Source organism: Mastigoproctus giganteus, chromosome 7, assembly GCF_048544385.1.
Source record: "Mastigoproctus giganteus isolate SK-2022 chromosome 7, ASM4854438v1, whole genome shotgun sequence".
Taxonomy (NCBI): domain Eukaryota; kingdom Metazoa; phylum Arthropoda; class Arachnida; order Uropygi; family Thelyphonidae; genus Mastigoproctus; species Mastigoproctus giganteus.
In genome coordinates this window covers 64,081,129-64,105,445 of record NC_143581.1, presented here as the reverse complement: position 1 = coordinate 64,105,445, position 24,317 = coordinate 64,081,129, and the positions used below count along the sequence as shown (strand labels likewise).

Sequence of the window (24,317 nt, the reverse complement as noted above, 5' to 3'; positions counted from 1 at the left end):
TTGGTCCACTTGATATCGATAGTTCAACTGTTGATGATCCTGCTCAGGTAGCTAACAAATTAAATGAATATTTTGCATCTACATTTACACATGAGGAGTTATTCAGGGAGGGGAATGCCACACGTGTATTAAACTCTGGCAGTAAGCTAGATAATCTTGTAATAACTGAGAGTAAAGTGGAGGAGAAGTTGTTGAAGATAAACATAGGGAAGGCACCTGGAGTGGATGGAATCTATCCAGCTATATTAAAGGAGGCAGCAAAGGAAGTAAGCAAATCCTTAGCCATAATTATGAGAGCTTCCTTGGACTCAGTGGAGGTACCCATGGACTAGAGATGTGCAAATGTGACTCTAATCCACAAAGGAGAATCAAATGGAGAGACAGGTAATTACAGACCTGTTAGTTTAACTTATGTTTCAGGGAAATTAATGGAGGCACTGGTTAAAGAAGCATTGCAGGATCATCTAGACAAGACTTCAGTTACAGCTCAGACACAGCATGTGTTTGTTAAAGGGAAGTCTTGTCTGACCAATTTGATTGGATACTATGATGTGGTCACAAAGGAACTGGATGCAAAGAATAATTTTGATATCATATACAATAGACTCTTGATTTTCCGGGATAGATGGTAAAGTAAAAATCCCGGATAATCGATTTACTGGTCAATCCAAAAATACAGTAAGTGCCCAACATACGTTCCAGGACTTCTTACATAAGTCGAGTTTTATGTAACTAGGGAATGGCTAATAAAATATTGCTCCTATATCCGTGATATGCCAAAATTACAAAAACCATATAATATCTTCAGAAGAATGAAGAAAAATAGTTATATATTTTTCAAGTAGTTAGTTATATATTTTTTATATATTAGTTATATATATATAGAAAAATAGTTATATATTTTTAATTAGTTCAATTAAAAATTGTGAAGTTGTTGGAGTGGCACATATGAAAAGAAAACATTAAAGGAAGAAATTGTACAGTAAAAACTGATATGTATTTCATAGCCTTGGTTATCATAGTTGACTTTCATTGATGCTGATCCCTTCACCGCTTCTCCTATTCTGTCTTTTTCCTTCATTATTGTGTTCACTGTTGACACTGACAAATGTAAATTCTGCGCAACACTTGTTCATGTTTGACCATTTTCAAACATCCTTATTTTAATTTTCTGATTCAAATCAATCGCTTTCCTTTTCTTGATAGATTTACTAGTAATCTTGTCAATTATTCTCTTAGTCTGCACCATGATAATGGTCAAAATGAAATTTTCTGTAAAGAATTTCACAGGGTTAGGGCGAAAACTCACTATTATCACCCCATGCGAGCGCACATTTTACTAAAACATCTTTCTGGATGTCACTGCCATAAAACAATAAAAACAATTTGCACATTCTGAGTTATTGGATTTTTCTGTTACTGCAATTCATTATAAACTGTTTATAAACATTATAAACTCGATCGTATTGCATTTGCAATAATACCGTGGAATTCTGTGGGATTTTAGTTATTATGGTGAAATGTGTGTTCCCTTCACTGAAATCTTCAGCCATATAAAAAACCTAAACAAAATTTAAAAATCTTCTCTTCATTCCTATTTTTAAGCTTGTGACTCCATATCCTGCTTGTGCAATTTGTGCGTGCGTGATCAACTTTATTGATTGCTTCTTCTTATTATTATTATTATTATTATTATTATTATTGTTTTAAATTTTAAAATCCTAAAAAAGAAAAAAAATTGAGTGAAAAAAATTAACGTAAGTTCGAAGTTACGTAAGTTAGGGACTTACTACAGTACAGTATATCCAAAAATGTTCAGCAACCTACATAAAAAATATGGCGACAGATAAAAAACTTACCACGCACTACTCGCGTGTCCAATATGATGCTTTCTTTTATTTTTTACGATATTGATTTTAAATCTAATAGCTTCCCTTTATTTTTTACAATGTCGCATATGGTTTAGTCACCAACATTATAATGGTTCTTTAGAGATTTAACAGATGCACTGTTTTCAAACTTTTGAATAATTTCAAGTTTTTGTTTAATAGAAAATGCAACTGGTTTGCATTTACCCATCATTTTCACAATTTCTAAATAAAAAAAAAATTTTTCATTGCCCCTGACGTAAATAACGAAACAAAATTTTTCTCTTTGCGGTGCAACGAAACAGAACAATCGAAGCAATGCACTACAACAAACTAAACATTTCTTCACTCTCTCTCTCTCTCTCTTTTTTTTTTTTTTTTTTTTGAGCATCGGGTGCAAAGACAGTGGGGGTTTCAAGATAATAATCTCCCAATGACAACTTTATAATGCCCTGCTTGTCGCTTATTTACGACTTGCAAAACATCTGTTTGTACCTATTCTAGTAATTATTTGAATTTTATGATTTCTGTTTGATTTTTTTTTGATTTTTTTTATTTGGAGTCTTCAAGTGTCCCAGTTAAACCGATCTCAGTAAATCAAGAGTCTGCTGTATTTGGATCTTAGAAAGGCTTTTGATACTGCTGCACATGGAAGACTGCTGCACAAATAAGAGCAGTGTGGCATTGGAGGCAAATTGCTGCTATAGATAAAGGGATGGTTGTGTGTGAGAGAAGACAGAGTGGTAATCAATGGACACTGCTCTCCATGGACTAATGTTATTAGTGGAGTTCCTCAGGGTTCAGTGTTGGGTCTATTGTTGCTTTCTGTATTTATTAATGATATTGATGACGGTATATCAGGCTTAAGGTCCAAGTTTCCAGATGATACGAAGGTTGGCAGGGTTGTTGAGGACACTAATGAGAGTACACTGCTGCAACAGGATCTAGAAAATTTGAACAGGTGGGCTGAAAGGTATGACAAATGTAAAGTACTACATGTGGGAAGCAGTAAACCCAGAGTAACGTATCAACTATGTGGCACTACACTGACAGTGGTAGAGAGTGAAAAGGACCTAGAGATAATTGTGCAGGCAGATATGAAGTTTTCTCAGCAGTGCAGATGGTCTGCAAAAGTAGCTCATGGTGTCTTGTCAACGATATACAGGAATTTTTCTGGCAGGGATAAGGAGGTGATTATCCCTTTGTAAGAGGCAATGGTCACATTGAGTACTGTATACAGATCTGGAGGCCTCATTTTAAGAAGGATGTAGAGGTGTTAGAATGCGTACAGAGAAGGGCAACAAGATTAGTGAATGGAACAAAGGGTGTCTTAAGTTTTGCAAATTAGTGTCTGGAGACTAGGCACCTACGAGGTGATCTGATTGAAGTATATAAAGCCTTGAATGGTTTGAGCATGCTCAATGCTGATGGGATACTTCCTCTTGCTCAGAATAATTGCCTGAGAGGGCATAAATTCAAATTGAGGAAAGACAGTTGTAGGATAGATGTGCAGAAGTTTGCCTTTAGCCAGCGGGTGGTTGATTGCTGAAACAAATTTCCATCTGTCGTAGAAGTTGATAGCGTTAGTGCAAAACATCATTTTAGTTTGTAGTAAATCATCGAAGTAGATTGAAATGGCTGTTATTTATTTTTTTTTTTAGGACCATTAGCAATTAAGGACATATCTGGTGATATGCGGTGGTCATTCCCTGACCTTTCCGCATCCTCGGTATTTGGTGGTCATGGGCTTGAACCCCGGTCTAATCAAGAAGCGTGTGCTATGCACTGCTGCTCCTGCCCACCTGGATACGGAGGCGCCGACTGATTGAAATGGCATCGTTTTTGTTACATCTCATATTGTGAATGCCTTCACAATGAGTTTCTATGATATTACACTACCTCGAATAAGCAACACTTCTCCAGTAGAGAAGCCTAATGTTACTTATTCTTGGCAGATACACCACCACCCAGATGGCACCATTTTGAAGCTTGTTTACCCCTCATCATTGGGCAGGTAGGTACTCCAGTGATACAATGAGTGACAACCCAGTTATGAAGTATAACTCCACAATATGAGAGATCCTAGACTGTGCGATAGTAAAGACAAAAAAAAAGGGATTTAGGACTGAAAGCCTCAGACTACGGGAAATTTACTAGAAGAACAAGTTATAGTATCATTTCAGTTTGTAGTAAATCACCAAATAGGTGAAATGGCATCATTTTTGTTACATCTCATATTGTGAATGCCTTCACAACAATTTGACATTTTATGGTAGATCCTCAAATAAGTGCTTGCTTTGCCAGTAGAGAAGGCTAACTTATTCTCGGCAGATACCACCACTAAGACAACACCATTTTGAAGCTTGTTGGCCTCTCATCAATGGACATGTAGACACCCTGGTGATACAATAAGTGACAACCCAGTTATGAAGTATAACTCCACAAAATGAGAGATGCCAGAGAGTGTGCTATAGTGAAGACTAAAAGGGGGGTTAAGGGCTGAAAGCCTCAGATTACAGGAAATTTTCCTGATGAACAATTTAATGCAAAGCATAGTCTTTACTATTGCATACCATCTGGCATCTCTCATATTGTGGAGTTATACTTCATAACTGGATTGTCACTCATTGTATCCCTGGGGTTCGTATCCACCCACCAATGAGAGGTCAACAAGCTTTGAAACTATGCCATCTGGGTGGTGGTATGCGCCAAGAATAAGTAACATTAGTCTTCTCTACTGGCGAAGTGTTGCTTATTCAGGATAGTGCAATATCACGGCAACTCATTGTGAAGGCATTCACAATATGAGATGTAACAAAAAATGATGCCATTTCACCTACTTCGGTGATTTACTATGAACTAAAATGATGCTTTAAGCTAACTTGCTTGTCTAGTGCACAGTTCATTAACTGCCATGTTCCAATGAAGTTTTATAAAACAGCTTCACTAATTTGGTAATTATAGCCCCCCCCCACCTCTCTCTCACTCACTTTGGGAGAACTTTCCTGAACACCATTTTTCCTGAAACATCACTAGATGTAGCAAAGATTCCCTTATATTAGAGAAGTGCCAATGTATCTATCAACAATACATAAAGATGGTTCGAAGAGTGAAGTGGGCAACTATCAGCTGGCTAGTATAACTTCAGTGGTAGGGAAAATCAGAGACAATGATCAAGAGCACAATACAGGTTTATTTAGATAGAAATGGAATTCTTAAGAAAACAGCATGGTTTTGTAAAGGGAAAATTATGTTTAACCAACCTGGTTAGCATTATGACAGAGTTACTCATGAGTCAGATGTAGGAAATAATATCAACATTGTTTACTTGGATTTCAGTAATACATTTGTTTCAGTCCTGCATGAGAGGTTATTGTAAACTGAAACACGCTGAAATCACAGGGGAAATACTTATATGGATTGCAATGGCTGCAGGACAGGAGGCAGAGGATTGTGACTCTTCAGAATGGTAACTCTTCAGATTGAACTAACGTTATTTGATTTTTTTTTTTTAGGGGCATTAGCAACTAAGGCCATATTGCTCCAGGGATATGCGGTCGTTATTCCTTGACCTTTCCGCATCCTCCTTATTTGGTGGTCGCAGCTCGAACCCCGGTCTAATCAAGAAGAGTGTGCTACACACTGCTGCTCCTGCCCACCTGGCTACGGAGGTGCCCTGGACTAATGTATGGAGTGAAGTTCTTCAAGGATTGGTACTGGGACCACTGTTGTTTTTGATTTTCTTAAATGACATTGATCTTCCTTTTCTTTTTTCACTTAATTTATGAATTGTTTTTGTCTTCTTTTATCTATTTACTTCAATATTATAACTATTATCGGCCTTCCTTCTGATCCAATATTTGGTTACCCTATTTTTATCAGACGTTCACTAGCCAGTTGTGCTTCCAAGGAATTTAAAGATATTCTACAGCAATCAAAAAACTTAGCTGGATGTGTTCATAAATTTCTGAAAATCAATTTAAACTGGCTCTTTATCAGTTTACAATTTAGTGGATGGATCCACTATGTATTATTCTTCTTTTTCTTTAGCAAGAAATGAAGGGCTACAATTTCTATTTCTGAGAGCATAGCAATCTCATCACATCAATAATGCATTTCTAACTGAGGTCATGAACACCTACTGCTGAAAGCAATCTAACCACACTAGTTCAACCACTGATGGAATTGCACTCTAAAAGCCCTGGCTGAGCCATTGTGGTTTATCAAGTGCAACTGAACTGTTGATGGAATCGCAGCCTAAGATACCACATTAGAAGTTGCTGATATCAACAGAAGCCATTCATGGACATATGATACGTTGTCTGTGAATGGCTAGGACAACCTGTCATTCGCTGCATAAGGACCACCGCCATGCAAATCCTCTGCATTGGTGGATCAATCGGAGGAGGGAGGGTGAATTGGTACTTCGATCTTTTCACCATGGCGATGATTTGTATAGCGATTGAAATGCAGCGATTCCATGACCATTATTGGCCTCGTGGTCCTCTGTCGATATGGGGTATAATGGTCAGTCTATTTTATTTTAATTTATTTTGATTTTGTTATCGTTTGGTACTTCCTTTAACCCTCTTTTGGTGATATTTCACGTCTTTCGGAACTGGTACCTCTCGGGGGGGTACCGCTAAATTTATATGTAATTGGCATTATCCTAAAACTTGTACAGTTTTTGTTAATTGGATTTAAAACTCGAAATTATATAAGGGTTTCCGGGCTACTATTTATGTCTATTCTTTCTTTTCGTTCGTTTGTTTATTTGGGTTATTTTTATGTTAATTTTCACTCTACAGTTTTTGCCATGTTACTGGCTTATGTTTTATTTTATTTAATTTAAAATATTGGATGTATTTCAGCTTCATATGGAAGAATTGCATGTCGCTGCCTCTAATGAATGCTTAATTATTTATTTATTCACTTTATTATAATTTAACTTATGTTAATATTTAATATGATTCAATGATAGTATATATTTCATCTTCATATGGAGGAATTGCAAGTTGCTGCCTCTAATGAATGCTTAATTAATTATTTATTCATTTTATTATAATTTAACTTTTGTCAACATTTAATATAATTCAATAGTAATGGGTCAATATGCTAATTTAGCAACGCTTGTGTCGCCATCTATTTTCCTTTTTTCTTCTATATAAGCTGAATCAGCTTACAGTATGTCAGTGGTGTGGCTCTGCTCTAGAGTGCTGTCTGTTCTATAGTTTATTTTTCGCTGCATAAGGACCACCGCCGTGCAAATCCTCTGCATTGGTGGATCGATCGGAGGAGGGAGGGTGAATTGGTACTTCGATCTTTTCACCATGGCGACGATTTGTACAGCGATTGAAATGCAGCGATTCCATGACCATTATTGGCCTCGTGGTCCTCTGTCGATATGGGGCATAATGGTCAGTCTTTTATTTTAATTTATTTTGATTTTGTTATCGTTTGGTAGTTCCTTTAACCCTCTTTTGGTGATATTTCACGTCTTTCGGAACTGGTACCTCTCGGGGGGGGGGGGGGGGTATCGCTAAATTTATATGTAATTGGCATTATCCTAAAATTTGTACAGTTTTTGTTAATTGGATTTAAAACTCGAAATTATATAAGGGTTTCTAGGCTACTATTCATGTCTATTCTTTCTTTTCGTTCGTTTGTTTATTTGGGTTATTTTTATGTTAATTTTCGCTCTACAGTTTTTGCCATACTACTGGCTTATGTTTTATTTTATTTAATTTAAAATATTGGATGTATTTCAGCTTCATATGGAGGAATTGCATGTCGCTGCCTCTAATGAATGCTTAATTATTTATTTATTCACTTTATTATAATTTAACTTATGTTAATATTTAATATGATTCAATGATAGTATATATATATACACACACACACACACACACACACACATATATATATATATATACATAAACTAAATAAAAAAAATAAAAAAAAAAACATTGTGCAAGAGAAAAGTAAGGGAGGAAGGCAGAAGACTGGAGGGTAGGAAACAGAAGAAAGGGACCAATAGGGAAGATGGCCCCTGATGACAGTGTGGCATGCCCAGTGCCTCACCAGAGAGAGGAGTGGGGTGGCGGGTGGACGAAAACCACCTCCCCACAAAAAAAAAAAAAAAAAAAATCATTCTGTAAGAGAAAAATAGGGGGGGGGGGAGTAAAAGAACGGATGGCAGGAAACAGAAGAAAGAAGCCGAAAAAAAAAAAAAAAAAAAAAGAGAGAGAGAGAGATATACCCCGCAAGTTCAGGGTAGGTACAGCTAGCACGGCCAGTCAGTTGGAGCCGACAACTTGCTGGAAATCCAGCAGTGTGAGTGCTGCTATGGTGGATGGGTCATGTTCAGTAAGGTCTAGTTCAGGTGTCGTCACTGGTCCAGTAGTCCATCATAACGAACAGTGGGGGTGGTCAAAACTGGGAGTCCAAGATTGATGGTCAAGTCCAGGGATCGATGCTAGGCCTCTTCTTGATGAGATGTGTCACGTCTGGTCGAGAGAAGTTTGTCCAGGAATCAATGATGAGGGATTTGTCAAGGTATGTGTGGACCCTGTCTTTGATTGCACTGATGGTCAAGTCTTTGTGCAAGTTGGTCCAAGGCGTTAGCATCCATGGCTCAATGATGCGTAGCAACAATTGGCAGTCATGGTTGGTATGACCTATTAATTCGGATACTAAGGTGGTGGTAGTGCTTTCTGCCTGGTAAATAGGTCCATTGCAAATTGAGTCAGAGCTCGGTAAGTTTCTTCATTCTGTAGGGTGAGGTGTTCTTGATTTTGGTAGTTGAAGCGTAGTTTCGTTATTAGGATCCTCCCGAAGTCCTCGTAGATTTTACAGCTGTGGGCAAGGTGCTTCCACGTCTGATCCTCTCCACAGTGGCAGCAGGGTGAGTCTGAAATTCTGAAGTCATGTAGTTTTTTCTGGAAGGAGCCATGTCCAGTGAGGAGGTAGGTAGCACAGAGTCCTGGTGAAAACCAGACAGGTGTGAGGGGGTAGGAGGCCCTGACATCAGGGAGGAATCTTTTGGTGACAGCGCCTTTAGTTGATGTCTGCCATCTTTCTTGCCAGGTGTCTGTTAGATGTTCATTAAGTCTCTTCTTTTCAGCGTTTCTATTATTTGCTGGGTCAGTGGTGAAACCTGCACAAGTAACTGCTCTTCTTTTTGGCTATTTGGTAGAGCAACCCAACCCATGATGAATAATCTCCAGGTCCAGTGGAAGAGATCCAGTGAGGACCTGGAGCGCATGGGTGCTGACAGTGCGACAGGCACGCGAGGACAGAAGGAGAAGAGAGCGCTGGATAGTTCCTAGGCGCGATCTGTTTACTACTGTATTGGCCTTCTTGTACCAGACTGCAGAAGCATAGGTGATAACCGGGATGAAAACTGCCTTATAGAAGAGTGACAGCGTTCTCTTCTTTAAGCCCCAGTCCTTCCGGGCAACTCTTGAGACTTGGGCAGCATACTTCCTGATCTTAATCCTGAGTTGGTCTAGATGCGGAGTGAAGGAAAGGTTTTTGTCTAAGATCAAACCTAGATATTTAAGCTCTGTTTTTAGTTTTACTGTAACACCATTGACCTTGATTTGGGGTGGTCTTCTCAGATCAAGGGTGCCTTTTAGTAGGATCGAATTGGTTTTCTCTGGGGAGATCTTTAAGTTGTTATGCTCTGCCCAAGCTTGAAGGGTGGAGATGGCCTGGTTGGCAGTTGCTTCTAGTTGGGTTCTGTTATTGGCAGAAAAGAGCCTGACCAGTCATCTGCATAGGCCTGGGTTTGTATATTGTTGAGTTTGTTGTTCAGGAAATCATCCAGCACCAGATTCCAGAGGAGAGGCCCCAGGACAGATCCCTGAGGGCATCCCCTGAAGACTGGTCTGGAGACACTGCAGTGGGGAGCAGACACGACAACTACAACTCGCCGGTGCTGGAGATAGGTCTTGATGCATCTATATAAGTTTTCTGGGACATGCGCTCTTCGGAGCCTGCCCAGGATGCTGGGCCACCAGAGGGAATCGAAGGCACCAGCAAAGTCAAAGGAGATTAGTAGAAAGTATTTGGAGTTGCAGTTGGTAGCAGCTTCAATGACTGTTTCCAGTGCATCAATCGTGGAGCGTCCTTTCCGGAAACCGCACTGCTTAGGTGAGGAGAGACCAGCGTCATTGTAGTGGGCTTCTATTCTATGGGAGATCATCCATTCGAGAAGTTTGCTGAAGACTGGCAGCAGTGCGATGGGCCGGTAAGATTGTGGCAAATCATGTGGTTTGGTTGCATTCTTCAATATAAGTCTAAGGGTTGCAGTCCTCCATTGTGTGGGGAAGAATCCTTGGTGGAGACAGTGGTTTAACAGGTTGAGTATTGTAGTGGGAATAAGTTCAATGGCCTTCTGGACGATTTCTGGATCGAGCATGTCTCTGCCCGGAGCCTTCTTGTTTCTGATTCTAGATGCAGCTAAGTTGAGCTCGGTTGTGGTGAAGGGTTCTTCAATTGCAGTTGTGTGATATGTTTCATTTTCCGTGCAGAGCTGTAGCTGTTCCGGTGTGTGGGGGTCAGCAGGCTGCTGGAATGTAGCGTCTAGAATATTACCGATAGTATCTTGCCACGATCTGGTGTAGAGTCCATTCGGTAATTTTGTGGTTGATACAACCTCGCCTCTGGGGAGTTTGTTAGTGGTCACTTTGTACACAATCCCCCAGGGATCGGCGTTCCCTTCAGTGCTTACTAGGGCTTCCCATGAGCGCCTTTTGCACTGTTTTATTGTTGTGGTATACTGGTTCCTGGTCACTCGATATTGCTGCAGTAAATCCTCTGTTTCTTCTGGAGGCCACGTTCTTCTTGCACGTTGATAGTGTTTTCGTTGGTAAATTACTTCGCGTCTAAGAGCCTGGAGTTCAGGGGACAGCACCAGGTGTGAATCTCTTCTTTTTGATAGCCTTGTTTGCAGCATTACTGACGAGCTGTGTGCACATTGATGCTGGTCTGGGCTGAGGCCGCTAGGATTGAAGCGGCTGGCTGCACTGGTCAATTCCTCCTTAAAAAGGTTCCGGTCAGCCTTATTCAGGGCATATCTTCTTTGCTGAGTTCGGTTGGTTGAGTGACTAGTGAACGGTGTAGAGGTAGTGCAATAGCACAATAGGGGGGAGAGAGAGAGAGAGAGAGAGAGAGAGAGAGAGAGAGAGAGAGAGAGAGAGATAAAGAAAAGAGTAGATCTTCCAGTTGTGCAACCATTAAGAACGGCAGCATAAAAACACTTCGGTGCCTCCAGCCAGATGGATTTGATCAACCTCATATCACTGGAATCATACTTTTCCTTAGTTCAAACACTTCTTTAGCAAATATCTGGAGCATCTGAAACTTACTAGAGTCTCTTAAAAATATAGCTTCTTCTCCTGGAGCTATACTCTCAAGAATTTCACGTATTGCTGTCCTGGCATTGTCATATATTTGACAATCATATAGTATGTGCTGCCAGCCTTCCCTAGCCCCGCAAAAACAAAGGTCCGTTTCACTTAGTCCTAATGCATATAATTTCTTATTCATTGACCCGTGCCCTGTTAACAAAAATGACGACTGTAAACTAGGTGTAAACCAATTGCGAACTTTTTTATCATTCAGAAAAGTCACATTCGGGATAAACAAGTTGGTCACTCTTCCAGTAGGTATGGTATCCCATCTTGTCTGCCATAAATTGATTCTTTCATTCGTACATCTTTTCTTTTCGCCTCTACAGTCAGAGCGAATATTGATCTCTATACCAAAAATTTCTGTAGGAATTTCCCTCTTAATACGGTAATAAAAACCACGATACAAACAAATGTAGATCCAAGGGTAGCACTCCGGCCAACACCTGCAGCACGGTAGTGGACACTGTTCTGCACACTCTTAGAATACCAAGAAGCATGATGCATTGTATGGAATTTAGTTTAGCCCGAAACATAGCTATTTTAACTCTATGGAACCAGGCTCCTGCAGCATACGTAGTTATAGGAAGGAATACTGCCTTGTAATACAGAAACAGTGTTTTATGTGATAGGCCCCAGTCAGACCTTGAAATTCTAATGATAGCGCCAGAAAATTTCCTGATTTTATTGCTTAAATATAATAAGTGCTGGTGAAATGATAACTTACTGTCCACAATAATTCCCAGGTATTTGGTATCAAGGACCATAGGTAACTGTACACCATTCAACTTGATCTGAGGAGGTCGATTTATATCTAAAGCTGTTTGAAATAACATCATTTTAGTTTTGTAAGGACTAATAGCAAGCTTAAAGCATTGAGCCCAAGAACTTAAGTCTGTCAGCACACTACTAGCTTTCTGTTCTAAGAGTGAGTGAAATCGTCCTGCAATTATAATTGTCAGATCATCTACAAATGCCAGCACCTTACAATTAGGGAATGTGCAAACCAACCAATTCTGTAAGACTAGGTTCCAAATAAGGGGTCCCAAGACGGAGCCTTGAGGACACTCTCTCACAACCTGTTTTTGTAGCTCAAAGTGCTTGGACTTCACTAGCACATATCTATTTGAAAAGTAACTGTTGAAAAGCATAATTCCTTGGAACAATCAGCGTTTCTTAACTGAGCCATCGCTTCCTCCCACCAAACAGTATCAAATTCCCCTTCGAAATCCACGTAGATTGCTAATTCATATTTGGATGTAAAATTCTCAATATGGGTTCGAAATGCCACTAGACAATCTTCACAGGATTTCCAAGGAGTGAACCCATATTGCTGAGGCGATATCATATCCTGCTGCACTAGCAGGTTGGTTACCCGTAATGCCATTAACCTTTCAAGGATTTTTCCAAGGTTTGCCAAAAGAGCGATAGGGCGATATGATTTAGGTTCAGATAGTGGCTTTCCAGATTTTCTCACTAACTTCAATAATGCAATCTTCCACTGTGTTGGAAACAGCCCTTCTGTAGACATTTGTTATATATTAATAAAAGGATATTAGGTAACGTTTTATAGAACCTCGTTATAAATATATTCTCGACTAAATCAATTCCAGGACATTTTGTGAGATTAAACTTCTTCAAAACTCTTGTAAGTTCTTCCATCGTAAACTCCGCAGTATGTTCTCTAGCTACATAGAGCCGATTATCTCTACGTATACCAGTTTGATACTCAGTATCTTCCTGAGGATCGTCAGTTGGAAATAGCTTACTTAAAATTATCTCAACGGAGTCCTTCCAACCAATAGTCTCACTGATATCCGCGGTTACAGTATTAAACACTTCCCTATACCTGAATTTGTCACGTGACAGTTTATACAGTAAACCCCACTGGTTAGAATTTCCCGATTCTTTCACAAAAAGTGTCCATGTCACCCGTTTCTGATCAGCTATCTTCCTACTGTAGTTGTTTTTTGAGGACAAATACTCATCGTGCAGCCTTGCAACCTCGGAGGGGGAAACCAATGTCTGGCATTGATACTGTCTTCTAGCCCTGTTTACTGCTCACCTTAATACTGTTAACTCTGAAGTCCATCAAAGACAGGATTCCGATCTAGCAACTTTCTTCTTACCAGCCTTGTACGCTGCTCTTATAATTGAATCCTGTATAAATACAGCAAGAGAGTCAGCCGAATATTCTATTAGCTGACGTTGCCTTATCACAGAGAAGTCCATAAGAATTGATGCATCGAACGCAGACCAATCAATTGTTTTCAGTGAGAACCGAACCAACCCAGGCACTCGTTATTGACTAACTAAAGTTGTAACAGTTTTTACATAAAAGGAGATAACTCTATGGTCACTAGATGTCCAGTCAGAAATGACTCGCCAATCATAGATGTAGTGTCGTAGGCCAGACGTTACTATAGTTATATCAATGTTGGACTGCCCCATAGGTCCAGAGAATGTGGCCGGTTGATTGGCTATATTCATCGCATATAAATTGTGATTAAATATAAATTCTTCAAGCAGATGACCTCTCGCATCTGTTGTAGAACTGCCATAGACTTGATTTAGCATTTGCATCAGTAGTGATTATTACGTGATTAGGCTTCAACATAAATAGTGCATGTTCCAGGTAATCCAAAGAGCTATTAAAATCCATTGATGAAATATGATGGTGATGAGGACAATATAATGAAATAAGATAAAATTGCAATGTTGTTGTTGCAATCATCACGCATGTGGCACATTGATTACACAACCCATGTATCCAGTGGTGGATTAAGGATAGTTAGGGGCCCCTAGGCAAATTACATTTGGGGGCCCCCAAAAAAGAATAAAAAATAAATAAAAGTTAGGTGGAAAATAAATGAAATTTTGTACTTTTGAATTTTTTGCTTAATTAACCAAGATTTTTATGATGTTCACTGAAAACAGTCTATTTTAGAACACTATAGGAAAATGTCTTGGCTTGGGGGCCCCCAAAGCCTGGGCCCCCTAGGCACGTGCGTCACTGCCTTAATGGGTAATCCGCCACTGCACCCGAATACATGCATGTACATATAAAATTCCTATATTTTATTAATATTATCATGAAACAAAATATACTCACATCTGGAGAATCAACCCTTAGTTTTTCAACAGCAGCCAAGGATGTCACCAAAACAGCTGGTTGGCAGTGAACAGTTTTATCTAATTTTGATTTTGGCCCATTAACACATAAGTCTAGAAGATCATATTTTAAGATTTCACTAGCAACTTCATACATATCTCTTACATTTGGATAGTCTGTCAAGCTTTTTCCCATACCAATAAATTGGGAACCCTTGAAATAATGAAATACAGAATTATTTTTTTAACAATTTAAAAATATTAACAATGCTATGTGTGCTAAACATATTTATAAAGCAGAGTTTTCAAGTAAACTTTTTTGTTCAAGTAAACTATTATGTCAAAGAGAAATTATAGGAGTTAAATCAAAAAATACATAATTAATGATATTGAAATTTCACGATTATTTAATGAAAAAACTTTCGAGCCTACAAAGCCAGTAAGGCTCCTAGGGTTGATGGTATATACCCTACAATCTTAAGGGAGGCAGCAAGTGAATGCATTGAACCATTGAGGCTAATTATGAGAGCATCACTGGATTCAGGAGTGATTCTGTTGGATTGAAAAAGTGCCAATGTATCTCCAATACATTAGGACAGTTCTAAAAGTGAAGTGGGAAATTACTGGCTGGTCTAACTTCAGTAGAAGAGAAAATTATGGAGACAATGATCAAGGGTGGAATTCAGGATCATTTATATAGAAATGGAATTCTGAAGCATACTCAACATGGTTTTGTAAAGGGAAAATCATGTTTAACTAATCTGGTTAGCTTTTTGATAGGATCACTCAAGAGTTGGATTTAGGGAATAATTTTGACACTGTTTATTTGGATTTCAGCAAAGCATTTGACTCAGTCTCACATGAGCAGTTACTTTATAAGCTGGAACAGGTTGGAATTATAGGGAAAATCCTTAGATGGATAGCAGGATGGCTTCAGGACAGGAGGTAGAGGGTTGTGATAAATGAATATTCCTCAGATTGGGTTGATGTAAGAAATGGGGTTCCCCAAGGATCAGTATTAGGACCACTGTTGTTTTTGATTTTCATAAATGACATCGATGAAGGGGTAGAGGGTGTGATGTTTAAATTTGCAGATGATGTAAAGATTGGTAGAGTAGTTAATGATCACTGCCAAGCAGTGATCATTAACTCACTTCTTCAGAGTGACCTAGATAGACTTCAGGAATGGTCAGAAAAATTGCAGCTATGTTTTAATCCAGCAAAGTGTAAGGTATTACACCTGGGGAACATTAACTCCAAAATAACTTATACACTTGGTAGAGTTGAACTAAAGCCAGTAGTGGAGGAAAGGGATTTGGGTGTTACGATACAGTCAGACATGAAGTTCTCCGAGCATTGTAGACAGGATGCTAGGAAGAACCATGGTGTCCTATCAACGATTTATCGAACATTTGCTAGTAGAGATAAGGATGTCATAATCCCATTATATAAGGCTATTGTTAGACCACACTTGGAATACTGTGTTCAAGTATGGAGACCACACCTAAAGAAAGACATTGTTCTTCTTGAAAGGGTTCAAAGATGGGTAATTCATCTGGTGAGATCGGCAAAAGAGCATCCAAGTGAAGAAAGACTTCAAATATGTGGGTTGCAGAGCTTAGAAACTAGGCACTTTAGAGGAGACTTGATTGAGGTGTTTAACACAAAACTAAAATGAATGACGACAAAATTTTCACAGTTATAAATGATTCTAGAACTAGGAGCCATAAATTCAAGTTATGGGGGCAGATGGTTAGACTGGATTGCAAAAAGTTTTATTTTAGTCAGCGAGTTATAAATTACTGGAATAAGTTACCTACATAGGTGGTAGAGGCTGACAGTTTGGGGAAATTCAAAGGTCAGCTGTATAATTACTTACGGGAGGAGGGAAATGCATAGGTTGTCTATTACCTTTTCTTTTATTAACTATTATTATTTTTTTAATTTTCTTCTTTATTATTATTTTATCCTTTTCTGGTTGGTGCATAAGCCATAGGCTTCCATGCACCATGTGGCCATTGCTAATACTATCTTGCCATTCTTTTTACATTTTTATATTTATTAAACATAGGTATAGCGATGAAATTAAAAATTGTGAATTTGAGTTCTAAGTTCTAACACTTAGAACTCAAATTCACAATTTTTTCCTTGTCAATTGAGTGTACATTGTGGATGGAGGAAGCCTTCAATGCTGACTTCTGATGTAGGTAAATACTACCATTTTAGTGCCATATTAAAATTTCTCTTTTGTTCTGTCAAGTGCAATTTGAAAATCTCATTAATTATGATTTTACAACTCATCTTTATGACCAGGTAATAGCCATTCAATTTGTATTTTATTCTAGCTATTTTGTATTGTTGCCATTTTAAATCATAATTCAACAATTTTATTTTTATTCGAAAATCTTGATGTTAGTTCTATTTTCACTTATGTATGCTCTACTAGTAATATTCTGTGCTGTTTGGGCTTTGCCTGATGTAAATTCTGTATGTTTTCCAGTAAAAATTATATGATATTAGTATCCAGTAAAAATGATATTATTATTAGCATAGGCTAAGCAAAAATGGTTATTTTTGCTTAGCTAAAACGCTGCAAAAATGGTTGCAGCGACACTAAATGTGCGCTGCAACTTACTCACTGCTGCTCATCCAAAGTCCCATTGGTTTGTCTTCACCAGACATGTAACAAATAAGAGATTGTATCAGCCAAGGTTCACTCGCCTTAGTATTAAATAAAATAGTGTTTAAAACTTTGCTTTTCTCCAAAAATACGTTGACTAAATGCTTTCACTTTTTTGTGACTTTTTAAAGTCACAAAAAAGTAACTTTTAAAAAGTGACCTCTCAAAAAAAAACTTGGCCACAAGTGAGAAACCTGACTAGCTTTCAGGATTCAGCAATGGAATTGATGCACAGTAGACTTGCAATAACTCTACTGATAAGTCAAATTTCACAATACCTTGAACCCTCAAAACCTTATTAAACCAACAATGCTTTAAAATTCTTGTCAACTCAAACTGAACTTGGCAGATTTGGGGCAACCTAAGATCAAAATTCCAAAATTGTGCATGTCAGAAGATCATTAAATTTTGTTATGTGAATTGGTTCAATGAGTGCTGCTGGTACATTTTCTATTCAGTGTGTTTTGGTTTGGATTTCACTTTCAGGGTGGATGTATCCACACACTGCTGAATGATTCAGCACTGTTGATGTTCCATCAAAGCAAAACTAAAGACACTCAACTAGACACACAGGCTGTAATGAAAGGTGATAAGTATGCCTTATCACCTGTAACTGCTGCTGAATTTGGGATTCCTTCTAATACAGTCTCAGCTTATTTAGTAAATAAGGATATACAATTTTGAAGCATGCAGAACATACCAAATTCTTTAGAAGTAAAAAGCAAACAAGAAGACATATATAGACTAATGTGTTCAAATGAGTTTTTTCATCTGTGACAAGAAAAGAACATCTCTAAGTAGGAACGCTTATTTGCGAAAAAGCTAAATATACTGTGAAAATATGATATGTGGAATAGGAACAGGTATGTCTACAAAGAAGAAAAGAGCAGTCACAGTTATAGTTACAGCTAGCAGAGCAGTTATCTTTTAAAGGCACAAAAGGTAATACTGTTGTACATGTTAATACTAATGATATTAATAGAGATCTGAGGATTTAAGAACATGCATAGCAATGTGCGAAAAGTAACAAGTTGGGATTAAATTTGAAAGTGTCTACAATTCTGCCCAGACACTGTAGGAGGTACGTGACGAGTGCCTTGTAATCAATTTGGCCCTGGAGAGAACTGCGCAAGGCCCGAGTAGAATTTCACTCAGCTTGGTTTCTGCAAGTAGTAGTAGTAGTGGCATGTGATGCAAGAGATTTTTTTTTTTTTTTTTTTGATTTGGTAGTTGTTGGCGCATCGGCTGCTGTGGCCATATTGCACCTCCCAAGGTTTTTGCAGTACTTTGATCCAAGCCCGAGGCGGGAATCGAACCCGCGACCTTTGGGTTGCCAGGCAGGTACTTTACCCACTCGGCTAGCCCGGTCGGCTGTGATGCAAGAAAGCATATGTATGAGCTTATGCAGCATCAGCCAAAAAAAAAAAAAAAAATCACACCATTCCCTCGAAATGCCTGTCCAGTTCCTCCTTAAATTTATTCAACCTATCAACTTCCACAACGACAGATGGAAGTTTGTTCCAGCAATTAACCACCCGCTGGCTAAAGGCAAATTTCCGCACATCTATTCTACATCTGTCCTTTCTTAATTTGAATTTATACAGAAGAGAATGTTTTTGTAGGGATGAGACAATAATAATTGCTGACTATTGAGGCAGTGTTAAGCAGGTCAGAAAACTGCTAAGCTTGGGGTATACACAGACTAATAGTTTTACAGCAGCCACAAGCAGAGGTGAAATCAATTCTTGCAAGGCTTCTATTGGGATAAACAACAGTTGGGAAAACAAGGTCTGTGTTAGGGTTACTAAGAGCAAATATAGGTGCAGATATGCTTGCTTGTACACTAAGAAGGGATTACGGTAAATAAATTTGAAGAATTTGAAGTATTGGTTACATCATCAAATGTGGACATTCTAGAGATGTGTGTGTGTGTGTGTGTGTGTGTGTGTGTGTGTGTGTGTGTGTGTGTGTGTGTGTGTGTGTGTGTGTGTGTGTGTTCTTTGGCACGTTAGCTGCTATGGCTATAGTGCACCTATTCGTAGGAATATTAGAAAATAATTAACAATAAAGTCAATTCAATTTAATTTCAGTTCTGACACCCATTTATATTATACTGAAGCCAACCTAAATTCTGAACAGCAATTTGGTTTCAAGCAAGGATCCTCAATTGAGGATGCCATGCACTATATCCTAACAACAGTAAATAATAGTGATCAAAAGTACATGCTGGCAATATCTATTGTCTTTGCTGGTGCATTTGATACATTCTGGTGGCCAAGTATCCTCAAAAGACTCCACCAGACAAATGTACCAAAAAATCTATATCAATGTATAAACACATATCTTGGTAACAGACGTGTAGTAGTTCACACACACAGTTCCAAGAAATAAAACGCCCAGTTACAAAAGGTTGCCCACAGGGTTCAGTACTAGGTTAATTCTTTTGGACCTGTGTGCTTGATGAATTCCTTACAAAAGATTTAGGCCCTACAGACAGGGTCGCCTTTGCTGACGACCTTGTCTTATTGGTAAAAGGTAACACCAGAAGGGTGGTGGAAGAAAGAGCAAACGTGGCACTCAAATAACTACAGGAATGAGCACTAACCCACATGCTCAAAATCTCGGCAGAAAAAACTAAGTGTATCCTACTGAAAGGAAATCTAAATACTGTATAAGATGACCACCAGTGATAAAAATAGGTAATACCTCAATTCACATGGTCCAAGAATTGAAATAGCATTAACATTAGCAGAGGCATATGATGCAAGAAAGCAAGCTTATGCAGCATCAGCCTCTTAGACATAATTCTAGACCCCAAATTAACTTTCTATCCACACTTGTCATACTTAGCTAAAAAAAGTCCAAAACTATGCCGGAATGATTGCCAGAATCAGCCGAGCTGATTGGGGTCTCAAGCGCAGAACCCTAGCACTCATTTACAGAGCAGTGTTTTTATCTGTAATCTCCTATGGTGCTGGCATATGGTTCCATCGCACAGCCATAGTTAGAAACAGAGCAAAATTAAATGGCATTCAAAGAACAGTCTTATTAACAAGAACTAGAGCATGCTGTACAGTTAGTATCCTGGCCCTGAAAGTTTTGGCCGGTACCCTACCACTGCACCTTGAAATTGCGAAAAAAGGGCTATATTATAGACTTAAAAAAGGAATCCCCACTCGAACCCCGGTCTAATCAAGAAGCGTGTGCTACGCACTGCTACTCCTTCCCACCTGGCTACGGAGGTGCCTGGGAACTTTATGGACCACAAGATCATCCATGCTGTTGGCTGTTCCTAGCCGGCATGCTGTCCCAGGTGGGATAAAACCACCAGCACAGCTCAACTGCTGCTATTAGGCATTCCTAGCCATGCTCCCTTGCATGGTCCTTTGCCTCCACTCCCCGGGCGGGAGGGGGTGGTTACCTCTGGTCTCCTCCCCCACTCGCCACCCCTCTTTCCGCTCTGGTGGGGCAGGCCTTCTTCACTGATTTGGGGGTCATCTTCTCTACGGACCCCATATCTGTCTTTTCCCTCCAGCTTTCAGTCCCCCCTCCCCCTCTAACTTACAACTACTAATGTTTGAATCATTGTTAAATTGCTCAAGCCCTACACCCAAAAACTTAATGAAATCAAATCGCATAACTAGTACTCCTTTTGGGTGATCCCTATCTATAGCGGTTTTGTGTTTTTCTTTTATTTATTTATTTTTTATTTTTATTTTTTTAATTAATTAATTTATTATTCTTTTTTAAGGTCCTAGCCACTGAAATCTCAGGAAATTATGTGGCAGGATCTGCCAGAGTAAATAACTATAATACTCATGTACCTGGTCTGCCTCCACGGGGTGGAGTGTGGGCAATGTTGGGTCCCATTAGGGGGCCCAGCAGCCAAACGACTAGAGGAAAAACGGTACACGACACTACACATATACAAGATCCATACACTTTTAAACCTCTGGCATTGACAGTGTTCTGTTTCACACCTACAATGTATACTACGCGGAAATGGGGGAATCTCCTGGTGCCATTTGACACTAAACACACTCCACTTCTGACACCTATTCATAAAAGATTATACACTCCAATTTGTTTCAAAAAGCAGAAAAGTTCGTTAACATTTGCCTCCTCTCCAATGATATGATGTAATATCAACGGGTCTCAAAGATTGGCCAGATTTTGAAGGATTGAAGCTCGATGTTGTTGATAGTGTGGACAGCCAATCAGAATATGTTTGACTGTTAGATGTTCTAGGCAGTGTGGACACTGAGGAGGTTTGTTGTTTGTTTGTTTGTTATTTGGTTTTTAGGAGCATTAGTAATTAAGGCCATATTGCTCCGGGGATATGCGGTGGTCATTCCCTGACCTTTCTGCATCCTCCGTATTTGGTGGTCACGGGCTCGAACCCCGGTCTAATCAAGAAGCATGTGCTACGCACTGCTGCTCCTGGCCACCTGCACTGAGGAGGATCATCACCCATTAGTAGATGGAGGTGAGTCAGATGGGTGTGTCCTAATCTCATCCATGTGAGTACCACTTCTTCCCGCCACACTGTCTGATTGCTTGAGTGACAGAACTTTGGGTCTTGTTTCAACTGGAAAAGTTTGTTATTTGTTTGGTTATGCCATAACTCTGAATTAGATATTATAATCAGGTGCTGGAATAGGGACAGAGGTTAGGTCTAAAGTTCATGGATTTTTGGCAGATATATCAGCCACTTCATTCCCTTTTATGCCTGAATGTGCTGGAATCCAGCAAAACTTCACTAGTTGTTGAAGATGATCAATCTGCAATAGAAAACTCCTGATTTTCAATAAAATATGGTGATTCTTTTGAGACGGATTCTGCATTGCTCTAATTGAGCTGAGAGAGTTAGTGTAAACTATATATTTTGCAGATGGGTGTAGAGTCAAATTTTCTAGAGCTAATTTTATTGCATACAGTTCTGCTGAAAAGTTGCTATCTCTCTAGAGATATCACACTCAGAGAATTCCATGTCACCTATATCTGAGTGCCACTCAGATATAGGTGACATGGAATTTGAATATGGAGAGTATGTTTACAGAAAGATTAGACAGGAAAGAAGGGGGAGGAGAATTATTTTCTACTTTAAGAAGCACAAAGACCCTAAAGCAATACACCCAGCTGACATGTTGAACAGCATAGTGTTTACTCAGTTAGGTGGGGCATGAGCACTAGAAAAACAAAAATGAGGGTAGGGGTATGTTATAGACCAAATCATTATGAGTATACCAAATCATTATAGACCAAATCATTATAATTGGGGACTTGAACTTTCCATATAATGATTGGAACTCGTGGGCTGTTCACTAGCACAGTAGTAGAACCTTTCTGGATTTACTGAATGACAACCTTCTACACCAGCTTTTTAGAGAGGCAACAAGGGAAAGCTATACTCTTGATCTGATTATCATCAGTGACAAGGCTGTTAATTAAATGGATGATAGACAAACTGAAAAGACAAATGACAGAGAATAAAAATGCATGAGATGATTAAAAATTATCAGGGCACAGAGAAACATACAATAAGTGCAAAATAGTCTTCAATATAAAGGGGATTAAGCATTCCAAGGCAGATTATGAGAAGTGTTTGGCTAGGAATGTGAAGAAAAGTAGTAAATAATTCTAAATGTTTTAGTAAAGTTGTAAAGAATTCTATCAGTTATCACAAAAACATCTAGTGTTTTTGTGATAACTGATAGGAAAATGGAAGAGAAATTGTTAAGTTAAAAGTAAATAAGGCACCTGAGATTGATAGAACCTATCCAATTACAGTAAAAGAAGTAGCAAAAGAGGTAAGCAAACATTTTGCTATAATTATGGGAGCATACTCAGATTTAGGTCAAGTCCCTAAGAATTTGATATGTGTTTCCTCTATTCATAAAGGGAATCAAAGGAAGTGAGTATATTATAAACTGTAAGCTTGATTTCTGTTCCAGGGAAAATAATGGAGTCACTGATCAGAGAAGTAATGCACGATCATCTTAACAGGAATGCAGTTATACGGCAATCACAATTTGTTTCATTTAGGAAAGATCTTGTCTGACCAATCTAATTGGCTACTATGCCATGGTAATACAAGAACATTAACAAAAATATAGTAACAAAAGTGGAACAGTAACATACTAATGAAAGAATTGGCTATTACAACCTACTAACTGGGTGTAGCAAATAATTCTGACATCCTATACTTCAATTTCAGCAAAGCTTTTGATACTGCTCCACATAAAAGACTGCTGTACAAGTTAGAGTAGTATAGTATTAGGGGCAAGTTACTGCTGTGGATAAAGGGATAGCTGAATGGTTATCAATGGTCACCATTCTTCTCAGACTAATGTTATTAGAGGGGTGCCCCAGGGTTCAGTTGTTTTCTGTATTTATGGGCCCATTGTTGCTTTCAATATTTATTAATAATGCTGATGAAAGCATATCAGCTTAGTGTCCAAGTTTACAGATGAATATAAAGATTGGCAGGGTGGTTAATGACAGTAATCATAGAGTATTTGACTTAATTTTCCAGATCTTGTTGTGGTTGCAACAAGATCGGGAAAAATTAAGCAGATGGGCTGAGAAGTGGCAACTGAAGTTTAACATTGGCAAATGTAAGGTACTGAATATGGGTAGCAGCGGCTCAGAATAATATACCAATTGGGTGGTAGTGAACTCAAGCTGGTGGAGAAAAAAAATACTTGGGGGTGGGATAATTGTACAATTTGACATGAAGTTTTTCTGAGCAGTGTAGACAGGATGATATGACAGTTCATAAGGTTCTGTCAATAATATACTGGAATTTTGCAGACAAGGTGGTTGTTGTCCTGTTGTATAAGGCAATAGTTAGGCTACAAAGGGCATTCAAAATATTATCTACCAAAAATCACTGTAAAAATCAATGTAACTCCCCTGAACTTCAAATATACTTGTCCCATTTTGTTTGCAACGAGGAAAATACCAGAGAAATAAGATTCTTTGTCCTGTCCATCAAAGAATGCAGAAACAGCAGACTTCGGTTCATTTTCATTAGCAAAGCAATGTAGATGTATGTTTTTCTTGAGGTATTGAAACAGGAAATAGTCACTGGGGGCCAGATCCAAACTGTAAGGTGGATGGGTAAGTTCTGTCAAGTCACAGTCTCTCAAAGCAGCAGCAACAGCATGTGACCTGCACTGTTGTGAACAAGCAGCACACCTCTGGAAAGTTTCCATGGCATTTTTCCTTCATGACATCCCTTGG

At 38.8% G+C, this 24,317-nt stretch overlaps 1 protein-coding gene across 1 annotated transcript in view; it reads right to left on the bottom strand.

Moving 5' to 3' along the window:
• Nucleotides 1-24,317, bottom strand: part of beg (malonyl-CoA-acyl carrier protein transacylase beg) — an 82,197-nt gene that overhangs the window by 42,572 nt on the left and 15,308 nt on the right. The window contains exon 2 of the mRNA XM_090378339.1: nucleotides 14,394-14,606. Coding sequence (XP_090234465.1) covers nucleotides 14,394-14,606 — 213 coding nt within the window. The remainder of the gene's footprint in view (nucleotides 1-14,393; nucleotides 14,607-24,317) is intronic.